The sequence below is a fragment of the Ochlerotatus camptorhynchus genome, unplaced genomic scaffold (genome assembly GCF_037179485.1).
Source record: "Ochlerotatus camptorhynchus isolate MF236.1 unplaced genomic scaffold, CSIRO-AGI_Acam_v1.1 ptg000225l, whole genome shotgun sequence".
NCBI lineage: Eukaryota > Metazoa > Arthropoda > Insecta > Diptera > Culicidae > Ochlerotatus > Ochlerotatus camptorhynchus.
The window spans coordinates 299578-312097 of record NW_027040715.1 but is presented as its reverse complement, the minus strand read 5'-3'; the positions used below and the strand labels follow the sequence as shown (position 1 = coordinate 312097).

Sequence of the window (12520 nt, the reverse complement as noted above, 5' to 3'; positions counted from 1 at the left end):
GTTCCAGACCATTCTGGAAGGTTGCCAAGGTGCTGAAGTCTCACCCCAAGCCCATTCCACCACTTAGAGTCAATGACGAACGGCTTATCACCAACGAAGAGAAAGCCAATGCGATTAGGGAGCACATTGCCCAGTCGCATTTGCTTGGCTCCAAAATCCCAAGTCCACTCGAGAACCAGGTTGCGCAGTGTGTCCAGACGTTAGATGCCTCCCCTTGTGCCGTCCCTCCAGAAGAACGGATTACAGAGGAACAAATTTGCTCAGCGCTGAAACACAGTACGAACATGAAGGCTCCCGGGTTTGACGGAATATTCAACCTAGAGTTGAAAAATCTCAGCGCGAGGGTGCACTCGCTGCTGGCTGCCATCCTCAACAGATGCTTGGAGCTGCACTACTTTCCAAGCATCTGGAAGGTGGCAAAAATCATCCCGATCCGCAAACCTGGGAAAGACCCTTCACTACCGTCAAGCTACAGACCGATTAGCCTGCTCTCAGCGCTGAGCAAGCTGTTCGAAAAATTGATCCTCAGCCGACTAAACAAGTTTGTGGAGGAACATGACATTCTTCTTCCGGAACAGTTCGGGTTCCGCAAGGGGCATTCCACCAATCATCAGCTAGTGCGGGTGATGAATAACATTCGAAGTAACAAAGCTGTATCCAAGTCCACAGCCATGGCCTTGTTAGACGTCGAAAAGGCGTTTGACAATGTCTGGCACGACGGACTTATATACAAGCTTTGTAACTCCAACTTTCCACCATACCTTGTGAAAATCACCCGTAACTATCTCCAGCAAAGGTCGTTCAGGGTGTCGTTGAATAGTTCCCTTTCGGGACAATTTCCGATCCCAGCAGGTGTTCCGCAAGGGAGTCAGCATCTACACGTCGGACATCCCTCCTCTAGGAGACGGTTGCGTGTTCTTCCTGTTCGCAGATGACACCGCGATAGGCAAGGGTAGGATGCCTCGTTAAATTACGAACAAGCTCCAACGATGCCTTGACACCTTTACTGATTATGCCACCACGTGGAAAATCAAAATCAACGCCTCGAAAACCCAAGCGATCATGTTCCTTCACAGACAATCGGCAAAACTTAAACCGTCTCCCTCCTGTACCGTAATAATCGATGGTACAAGGGTCGAGTGGTCCGCTGATGCTACTTATCTCGGGATGTTGTTCGATGAGAAGCTCCTGTTCCGCTCGCCTTGGTTAGGTGTTTGTATCCGCTCATTTGCCGCAGATCCCGCCTCTCAAGGCAAAACAAACTGGCTGTCTACAAACAGATCATAGTCCCCGGTGTGGGAATCGTGCGCTCAGACCAGACCCACAGGAACAAAATCCAGGTTGCACAGAATAGAGTGTTGAGGATGACCCTAGATCGTCCATTCGACACAAGAATAGCAGACCTCCATCAAGAGGCAGAAATTCCCAAAGTAGATTCCAAAATTGAGGATATGACAACCAAATTTATCCAAAAATGCAATCTTTCTGAACATGCTTTAATATGCAATTTGTATATAGTAGGTTAAGTGTATATAGTAGAATAGGTTAGTTTTAAGCAAGGTTGCAAAGACTCATTTCAGCTAAAATAATGTTTTTCGGAATAATAAAACCAAAAGATGGTATGATCGCATGTTTTACTTGTAACTTACAAGAAGAGGTTACAAAGTATGCGTTGGAAACATAAAACCTGTAAATTTTGCTTTCTATGAGTCACAATCAGCGATTTTCTGATCGCTGAGTGAGTGAGTGAGTTTGTGAAAAATCGCTGATTGTGACTCTCATGAAGTGAAATAAACAGGTTTAATATGTCAAACACATTCTTTGCAACCTCTTCTTGTATCCTACCAATTCAAAATTTGATCATGGCATCTAATTATTTCATAATTTAGAAAAACATTGTTTTAGCTGAAATGAGTCTTTGCAACCTTGGTTTTAAGCTGTAAATAGTAGTATTAAGTAGTTTCTCTTCAAATTCTAAAAACAAAACGAACCAATCCCACCAAGGTGGTCGACCGTGTACTAAGTCTAGGACTAATTCTGTAAAACAAATTTTGAATTTTGCCCATACCTAAAGATGAAGAAAGCAATTAAATCACTTAGAAAAATGTATATGGTAATCATCCAAGTTGAACTTAAATAAAGATCATTTAAACTAACTGAACAAAGTTGTTAGCGGTGCCGGTGGTGTAAAGCTATGTCCATTTAGAAACCGTAATAATAATATCATCTGTATCTCGGTGACGCACAAATAAGATTAATACATCAAAACAGAGGTAATTCGCTGTTCTTTTAGGAAACAATATCAATACAAATCATTTCTATTCAGTTTCTAATGAAAAATTGCACTTTCTTCTTTATTCCTCCCATCAAACGCTGCACGCCTCCGGAGTCAACTTCCTTGGCACATTTGTTCCACATTTTGGTCATCTGAATCGCGTCCCGAGCCGTTTTTTCCACTTTTCTTAAGCTTCCGCTTGATTATTGCCCAAACTCTCTCGATGGGCCGGAAATGCTGGCATTTATGTGTGGATTTATGTTTTATCGATGAAATCTACGTTATTATCGCGGTACCACTGGATGACTTCCCGGCTGTAGCGGCAACTCGTCAAATCTGGCCAAAACTTCACGGGACCTTTATGGGCTTTAATGAAAGGTAGTACGCGGTTTTTGAGACATTCTTCCTTGTACAGCTTCGAGTCCATCGTCTTATTCGTCCAGGGGTTGAAACTGTTGACGTTTTTTACTACACTCGCTTTGTTGTCCTGTGCGACAGTCTGTTTGTTTTCGTACTCTCATGCTCTACCGTCGTCTCTCTTACACAACGCAAACGGTAGAACAACATTCGAGCAAAAAGAAAATTATAAAATAACTATCATATGACATGTGTGATTTCGTTCTAATTCCTCAATTTGGTGTTAATAAAACCTTTTCTGATCAGAAATTCTATTACTTGAACATCGCTGCTTGCTATTTTCAGAATTCACACAAGCACAGCATCAGCAGCTCTTATTATAGGAAAAACTAAAATACATGCATTCGTGACGGTCTTCGGCGACAATGTCGTATGACAGAGCCTTTCATATGACATTTTAGTTTACTACTGTAATGTGATAGCTTGTTTTGCAAGTGTCGGAAGCAAAGGCAGTCGATTATCACAGAAAATGTGTCGACTACGGTGACCGCTTACAAGACTGTATTAGTCACGAACACTTTGGTCTTTGCTCTGCACCTCCATGTCCCTTGCCAAATCATCAGTTTTTTTTTTGGAAAATTTGTCCATAAAAGCACACTTAAACTTCGCAGGAACATCCCCTCGTGCCGTCGCCATGTAGAATTTTTGGCCAGGAAGCTGTCCGAAATCCATTTTGACGTAGGTTTCATCGTCGATGAGCAGGCATTCTTGGTACTTCGTCAAAACCTGCTGGTAAAATTTCCGAGCTCGAGTTTTGGCGACGAAACTTTGCTTCAACGTTCTGTTTGGTTGATTGCTGGCTCGATAAGAACGATATCCTGCTCTCAAACGAATTATTCGAACGGTACTGCGAGCAGCAGCGTATTTTTGTGCGATTTCATTATCTGCTAGTCCAAGGTTTGCTCTGACGGTTCTCAACACCTTCTGGTTCAGCTTGCGGTCATATATTCCACTACGACGCTTACCTTGAGGCTCTCGATCCACGCTTTTTCGCTCCCTGAAACGTTTCAGCACATCATACACGGTTGATTTGGCGATTTTCAACGTTTTTGCGATTTTTATTGCGGACCACGTTGGATTATCAACGTGGGTGTGCAGAATTTTTTCTCTCCTCTCGGCTTCCATCTGGAATAATTTTTGACTCACTGCACGAAACACCGTGAAATTTATACCACAGAGAGTGGGCACGTAGGTAAACAAACCACTGTAAAATAATTCTTGCAGCGGTAACTTTCCGTGCCGCTGCAACACAATACGTGATTCCGGATTCTAACTGGACAGAACTTTAGTGGTAAGCGTGATTAAGGCTTGTACTCGAAAAAAATGCACCATTTTTATCCGTGGGTAAAAATTGATGAAAATCTGGGTATAACTAGTTTACATGTGCAAAATTTCATATCAATCGGTTCAGTGGTTATTGAGATGTCATCGAAACAAGAAGAAAAACGCCGGAGAATTTTGCGCGCCGTCATGGAAAATCGGACTGCGACCATGAGATGGATCGGAAGACAACTGGGAATCACCCAAACAACTGTGTCTCGGGTGGTAAAATCGTTTAAGGAGTCCCAGACGACCGAGCGGTGGGCTGGAAGTGGAAGAAAATCGAAAACAGCTGACCCTGTGAAGGCCCGGAAGGTGTTGGATTATTTCAAGCGTGGCTCTGAAGGCAAAGTGTTCCACCTGATTCGTTCAGCAAACCATGAAACGAGCTGGGTTTCGTGTATTCAAGGTCCGGAAGGCACCGAACCGGCGTGATCAACAAAACACGGCAGCCAAATCCCACGCAAGGAAGCTGTATCGAGAGTGGTTAACGAAACCGATGTGTGTGGTTATGGATGACGAAACCTACATCAAGGCAGACGCAAAAAAGAAACCGGGGCTAGAGTTCTACGTTGCCAAATCACGGTTTGATGTTCCGGAAGACATAAGGAAGAAGAAAGTGGACAAATTCGCCAAAAAATACTTGATCATATATCATATGCCAATGCGGTAAACTGAGTAAACCGTACATCACAATGGGTACCATCAACAGCGAAATTTACCTCACCGAGTGCCTCCAGAAGCGTCTGTTGCCCTTCCTGCGGTCCCACGGAAGCGAGACATTATTTTGGCCGGACCTGGCTTCATGTCATTACGCGCGATCGACGTTGGATTGGCACAGAGACAATAACGTTGTTTTTGTACCAAAAACCGCCAACCCCCCAAATTCACCAGAGATTCGTCCGGTGGAAATATTTTGGTCCATAATGAAGGCCAAAGTTCGAAAATCGTCCAAGGTGTTTAAGAACGAGCTGGAATTGAAGAAAGAATGGATGAAAGTGACCAAAAAGGTCGGCTCCACCATTGCAAAAAATGTAATGAGGGGTCTTAAGGGAAAGGTGCGGGCTTTCAGCGATGGAAAGGAAATTGAATAAAGTAATTATGCTGAATCGTGATCCATATGTATTTGTTCATTCCCTGAAAGTTTCTAGAAAATCCGACTTAAAATAAATTTTTGGCGAACACTTTTGTACAGGCCTTACCTCTCACCCCAACAGGCCTAGAGTCAATCCCAGTCGGTTAGTAAAGCCGTTGATCCTCGGTTCATAAGTTGATGGGTCGATAGGTAGGGTCCAGGTGTGGGAGCTGACTCCCTGGCGTCGCGGTAGCATTGATGCTCAGCATGGAAAACAAGATCGACGGAAAACAAATCTGTTAGACCAACAAACTTGTGCCATTTGATTCAGGTTTAATTGGGAGCTACGCCGTTAGAGGCGCTTCACTTTCATATTACTTATGACGGGTACTATAAAATAGGGAATGGTCCAACATAGAATATCTCCTGATCCTGGCTGTCAAAGTTGCTGTCTTGACAAAGTTCTTCTGGTGAACAAGTCCTTTCAGAGACTTACTTTACCACCCAGACAACCAGAAAGCTCGTATATTCAAAATTGTTTTCGTGATATACAAACAAACAATTCGTATATAATGCAAAGAAATGGCTTATATGTACAAAAGTGGAGGCCATATACGTGTATATTTTAATTTTATTTTAAAAGATTTGATTTAACATCATATACGATTTAATCTGTAATAACAAAAGTCTTACGATGTTATCCGATTTAATTTCTGATACAGTACGACGGAAAAATGAGTCATCGCATATAGGTCGGAAGTTTGCATTCTATACGATTTAACTTAAACATAATGCGAAGTATGCCATTTGTTAGGGAAAGTATGAAACATAATTGTGTGCATCACTGTAGATAATTTAAGAGAAATGAGTGACCACGATCGTCTGCATGTATGCAGATCATACTCTACCTACCTATAAGAGAGATAGGCACGATAGACAATCAGTGATGTGCTCTCGCAGCATCACTTGTAAATAAAGATAGGAGAATAGCCAGTTAGCTCTCGACCACCAACGGTACCGGTATCGATTCAGTTCGATCGCGTTGAATAAATACAGTCCACTTAGAGTAATAAATGCGTTTCGTAGTGCATAGAGTAAAATTACTAATTAGTGATCGTATCACACCGGTGTTAATCCGAACTAGCTATTCGCGGGTGCGCACGTAGTACAAACGGGGAATTACCCAACATTTTGGTCCTGGCGAACCGGATTTGCCAGACCCGTTGATAACTTGTTCAGTGATAGTGCGCGTCGCTTGGGTTCGATACGGTCATCGAACTACCGGACAATAGACCAGTGGTGTCTGATTGTTTGCCGTTTTACTGGCGTGGTGGTACACTGTAGGTGATACCTGTTTAGGTTTGAGAAGGATCTCGTTCATCTCCTGTGGACATCACCATCGATTCCCAAAGGCCTAGGGCCAAGTCAGCTAAGTACAGTGTGTGTGAGATTGCGTGGTTGAGGTGGCTTGGTTGGTTTGCATTGTGCGACAGCCATAGCAAAAGCTCTACGAACGGTAGAGAAAATTAAAGCTTGATGAGATTACATTGCATGCGAGATTGTACTCATCATCAGTAGAATACTGTGGAGAACGTTTTTGCATTTCTCCGGTTTTTATAATTTATTGCCTAGCTGGAAAACTTTGATATTGCTGATAATTGATTGAGTTTTTACATTTGGCCTGTCAGTTGTCAATCGTTCGATCGCTTGAGGTCTCGGGAGTGATTTGGGCTAGTGATTCGTAGTAAGTGCAAGTGCAAGTCTTCTGTAACGATGCCAGTGTCTGAACTGAGACAGCTAGTGAAGCTGGAACGTCATGCGTGGATTTCGTTGGAGAACATCGAGGAGTTCCTGGCTTCGTATCAAGAAGAACGTGATAAAAGTGCAGTGGAATTACGTCTAAAGAAGATCGACGATGTGTATAATAAATACTGTGAAGTGAGAGTAAAAATTGAAGTGCTTACAGACGATCTCGACGTTGACGATGGCTCGCAGAATGCAGCTGAGGAAGTAGCCACAGAGCCGATTGATATGGCTGAGGCGCACCAGAGAGAGAATGAAGAAATTTTCAAGGAGTTTGAAAATAAATACTTTTGACTGAAGCAGGCACTTCTTTTGAAATGCAGCGTAGATATGGGAGTTGTTGCTGAACGGCAACCTGCAGTTCAGGTCTGCCAGCCATCGCGGACGAAGTATCCGGAGCTGAGGCTACCCACATTCTCGGGAAAGCTGTTGGAATGGATCAACTTTCGGGACAACTTCAAGTCGTTGATACACGACAACCATCAACTCTGTACAATCGATAAATTCAATTATCTACGTACCTCGTTGAAGGATGATGCTCTTCTGCAGATCAATCAAATTCAAGTGACTGCTGCCAACTACACTCTCGCTTGGGGAATTCTGGAGTCGAAGTTCGAGAACCACAAGCTCATCGCACAGGAACATTTGAAGGCATTGTTCGCTGTTGCGCCAATGAAATTGGAGAGCTTTCAAGGATTGAACCATGTTCTAACGACGTTCAGGATCAACCTCCAACAGTTGGAGAAGCTGGGTGAAAATACGGAAAACTGGAGTACGCTGTTGGCTTTCATGCTATCCCAGAAACTGGACGATGATACGCTTCGCCAGTGGGAAACCCACCACAGCTCGAAGAATATTCCCTCCTACAAGGCAATGGAGGAGTTTCTGGAGAATTACTGTGGAATCCTGCAGTCAACGTCAGCGCGAAGAAGTAACGAGTGCAGGAAGTCATACAAGAACCCAGTAGTTCACGCTGTGGTATCGTCGAAAGACGATTGCCCAATCTGCAATGCTGGACCACATTCCGTGGAGCAGTGTAGACGTTTCGGGAATATGAAGGTCGTTGATAGGAAGATGCTTGTTCGAAAGCTCGGATTGTGCCTAAATTGCTTGCGTTCCGGTCATTTCGTTGCGGATTGTTCGAGGTCTACGTGCAATAAGTGTGGATACAGCCACCACTACCTGCTTCATCCGTACACCGCATTCGCAAGTAAGGGGCAGACATCGAATCAGCCCTCCTCCCAGAAGCCTGCCAAAAGACCTCAAGACGCGAACTTTCAGTCACAGCAATCAAATCAGGCTCAAAACCGGAACAGTTCTCAACACACACAGTCTACACCAACTCCAAGTACATCTTCGCAAAATGCATGCTTGTCACTTCCCACCAATACTCCAACAGTACACCACACTACTACACCATCCAAAACACACCACCATACAAACAATGCATTGTTATCAACCGCTCTCGTGAAGCTCGGTGATCGTCACGGAAACACCGTTCTTGCACGCGCTTTGTTGGACAACGGGTCTCAGATTAGTCTGATGACCGAAAACCTTTCTCAAAAGTTGAATTTCCGACGAACTCGGGAAAATGTACCAGTGAAAGGAGTGGGTGGTGCCCTTTCTGTTGCTAAACAAGCCGTATTAGCAACGGTTTTGTCATGTAACTCGTCGTACACGTCTTGCGAGGTCAAGTTCTTTGTACTGTCGAATATTACATCAAGCCTGCCGCAGCAGCACATTGAGGTATCATCGTGGAATATACCTCCAGGAATTTGCCTAGCAGATCCAGCCTTCAATGAACCTGGATCTATTGATGTGATTCTGGGTGTAGCTGTTTTCTACGAGCTGCTGCTAAGTGCACAGTTGAAACTCTCTAATTAGGGTCCTATTCTTCGCCACACGGAGCTTTAATGGATTGTTGCTGGAGAATTACCTGAAACCTCTGTTATCAGCTACAGCACGGTAGCTTCGTCATCGGTAACTACGGAAGACGTCTTAGAGGAACTAACTAAGTTCTGGGATTTAGAATCCTGTCAAACGACGAGCTGCTTGTCCATCGAGGAGTCTGCCTGTGAAGCCATCTTTGAGGAGACAACCACAAGAGATCCTGATGGAAAATTTCGGGTAACATTGCCGAAAAGGAAGCATATGCTGGAGAAACTGGGAGAGTCTAAGGCGATAGCGAAGAAACGGTACCTCTCCATGGAGAAACGGCTGAATGCCAACCCGGAAATGAAGGCATTGTATTCGACTTTCATGCACGACTACCTTTCCATGGGTCATATGACGGAGGTAGTAAACGACGATGAGGAATCTGGTCCGGAATATTACTTGCCGCATCATGCAGTGCTGAAACCAGACAGCACTACTACAAAACTAAGAGTAGTTTTCGATGCATCGTATTCTACGGATTCGGTTGTGTCCTTGAATGACGTCTTGATGGTGGGACCTGTCGTTCAAGACGACCTACGAAGCATCCTTTTACGATTCCGGTTGTTCAAGTATGCTGTTGTAGGAGACGCAGAGAAAATGTACCGGATGGTATGGCAGCACGAACTGGATCAGCTGCTGCACAAGATATTCTGGAGAGATTCGGTTCAGGAGCCATTGCGGACGTACAAGCTATCCACTGTAACGTACGGTACATCATCTGCACCTTACCTTGCCACTCGTTGTCTGAACAAGTGTGCTGAGGATGGAGCAGAGCGCTATCCCGTAGCTTCAGTGGTGGTCAAGAAGAGTTTTTATGTTGACGACATGCTAGCCGGCTCTCATACCGTTGAAGAAGGCGAACAGCTCTGTAAGGAGGTACTGGAGCTCCTGAAGGGATCAGGTTTCAACCTCAGGAAGTGGAACTCCAACAATCCAACAAAAATTTTGAAGGCAATACCCTCGCATCTGCGGGACGATCGAGAATTCCTGAATTTAGATGAGAAGGCAACTGTGAAGACGTTAGGTCTCACTTGGAAGACGGCTACGGACACACTGTGGATCAAGGTTCCGGATTGGAGGCCAGGTGGGCCAATCACGCATCGTGTTGTTCTATCCGAGATAGCACGTCTTTTCGACCCCTACGGACTAGTTGGTCCGGTAGTAGTCCAAGGAAAACTATTTCTTCAAGAGCTTTGGAAGGCGAAGTACTCCTGGGATGAACCACTAAGTGATGAGCTTCAGTCACAATGGTTGGAGTTCAGAACCAATCTTTGCGAGTTAGACGCTGTGTCTGTTCCTCGATGGATCAGGTTCGGAAGAGATGTAATCACATGTGAATTCCACGGATTCAGCGATGCAAGTGATAAAGCATACGGTGCCGCGATATACTTAAGATGTGTGAACCGGGACGGAGAAGTCACGATCAACCTACTGTTGGCCAAATCAAAGGTTGCGCCGTTAGAGGACCTTAGTAAAAGGAAGAAGAAGCAATCCACACCTCGGTTGGAGCTATCTGCTGCGCTACTGTTAGCGCACCTGTATGAGTCTGTCTCCACCAGCATGATGATAGCAGCCAAATCATTCTTCTGGACCGATTCTACAATTGTAAAATTCTGGATTTCGTCACACCCGTCTAGATGGCAGGTCTTTGTGGCCAATCGTGTATCAGAGATACAACATGTGACAAAGGGTGGAATCTGGAACCACGTTCCGGGAATCGAGAATCCCGCTGACATAATTTCGAGAGGAGCCACTCCAGCTCAGATAACGAGCAATTCTCTGTGGTGGAATGGTCTAGAATGGCTGAAAAAGGAAACCCAGTACTGGCCTGTAAACGAGCAGGTTCCAGAGCAGCAGTTCGATTCGGTAATCCTGGAGGAGAGACCACTAGTGTCAGCAGTCCTACAGACTCTGCCTCCAAGTGAGATTTTCACGCTACGTTCGTCTCTACTGAACCTTGTTCGTCTGACCGCTTGGATACGCCGTTTTTCCTTCAACTGTCGACCAAGAAATCGGTTGCATAGGAAAACTGGATTGCTGACAGCTGGTGAACATGATTCATCCTTGATTCTCCTAGTGCAGCTAGCCCAATCGGAATGTTTTCCATTGGAATTATCAAACCTTGCGGCTAAGGGCGAAGTTAGGCCTTCGTCGAAGCTGCATGCTCTGAATCCTGTGATGGTTGATGGGATACTCTGCGTTGGCGGCCGGCTCGGAAATGCTCCTGTTTCGCGAGGAAGGAAACATCCGATGATTTTGGATAGCCATCATCCACTCACGAAGCTCATCTTGGTCGACTATCACCGGCGATTGCTGCATGGAGGACCGCAGTTGATGATATCGTGTGTTCGAGAGAGGTTTTGGCCGTTGAGCGTCAGAAACTTAGCCAGGAAGGTAATGCACGAGTGCGTAAAGTGTTTCAGGGTGAAACCACGCGTCCATGATCAGTTGATGGGAGATCTTCCGTTGGAACGAGTATCACCAGCTCCTGCTTTCCAACGAGTGGGTATCGATTATTGTGGACCATTCGAACTGCAGCCTGTCACCCGGAAGAGCGCTCCGGTGAAATGCTATCTCTGTTTATTCGTTTGCTTAGTCTGCAAAGCCGTCCACATTGAGGTCGTGATGGACCTCACCACCGAGACATTTCTTGCTGCTCTTCGGAGATTTGTTGCCAGACGGGGAAGACCGGAGTTGATACTCTGCGACAACGCCTCCAATTTCGTGGGAGCACAAAGAGAACTGCGTGAATTGCATCGAATGTTTCGTCAACAACAGTTCCAAGAAAAGGTGTCAATGGAGGCTGCACAAGATTCGATCGAATTCAAATTCATCCCTGCCAGATCACCCAACTTTGGTGGCTTGTGGGAAGCCGCAGTCAAATCGCTGAAAGGGCACATGAGGAGAGTAATCGGCAACAGAATGCTGAAGTATGATGAACTGCATACCGTTGTGACGCAGATTGAAGCATGTCTAAATTCGAGACCGCTGACACCTCTCAGTAATCACTCCGGTGACTTGGAAGCATTGACTCCCGGGCATTTCTTGATCCAACGCCCACTCACCTCAGCACCCGAACCAAGTCTTCATGATCTACCAGAGAATAGGCTCAATAGATGGCAACGTGTTCAGAACTACAGTCAACTGATTTGGAAGCGCTGGTCAACGGACTACTTGTCAACTCTGCAGAGTCGCAACAAATGGACAAGGCAAAGAAATAATTTGAACGTTGGAACAATGGTTCTTTTGAAGGAGGACAACATTCCACCTCTCAAGTGGAAGCTGGGACGCGTCATGGAGACTCACCCAGGGCCAGACGGGAACGTGAGAGTTGTCACCGTTCGTACGAAGGATGGCTCTTATCGCCGGGCTATTTCGAAGATACGTATTTTTCTCATCCGAGATAATCAACTGGATGTCGAGGAATCGCAGTAGATCCAGTACAACAATAAGTATTATCGCCCCCGTTGGGGCACTTTTGGCACCTTGCGGTGTAACCCCGCCGCTGTTGCCAGGGGCAACCTATAAGTAACGTATTATATATTCTGTGTATCCGGTAACATACTGATCTGTTCTCCCTCGACAGCCATAACCTGCTGCTCATATGCTTGGCTAGAGAGATCATCCGTTCCTTCGTTCATCCGTATGCAATCAACCATAATACGGATCCACCTCTTATACCTTGCGGCATCGTA

The 12520-nt window shown here is 45.2% G+C and overlaps 1 protein-coding gene across 1 annotated transcript; it reads left to right on the top strand.

Moving 5' to 3' along the window:
* The first annotated feature begins 7220 nt into the window (after window positions 1-7220).
* Window positions 7221-12260, top strand: LOC135703945 (uncharacterized). The gene is made up of 2 exons (XM_065225301.1): window positions 7221-8100; window positions 8920-12260. The coding sequence occupies exons 1-2, from the start codon at window positions 7221-7223 to the stop codon at window positions 12258-12260; spliced, it is 4221 nt and encodes a 1406-aa protein (XP_065081373.1).
* The last annotated feature ends 260 nt before the right edge of the window (window positions 12261-12520 follow it).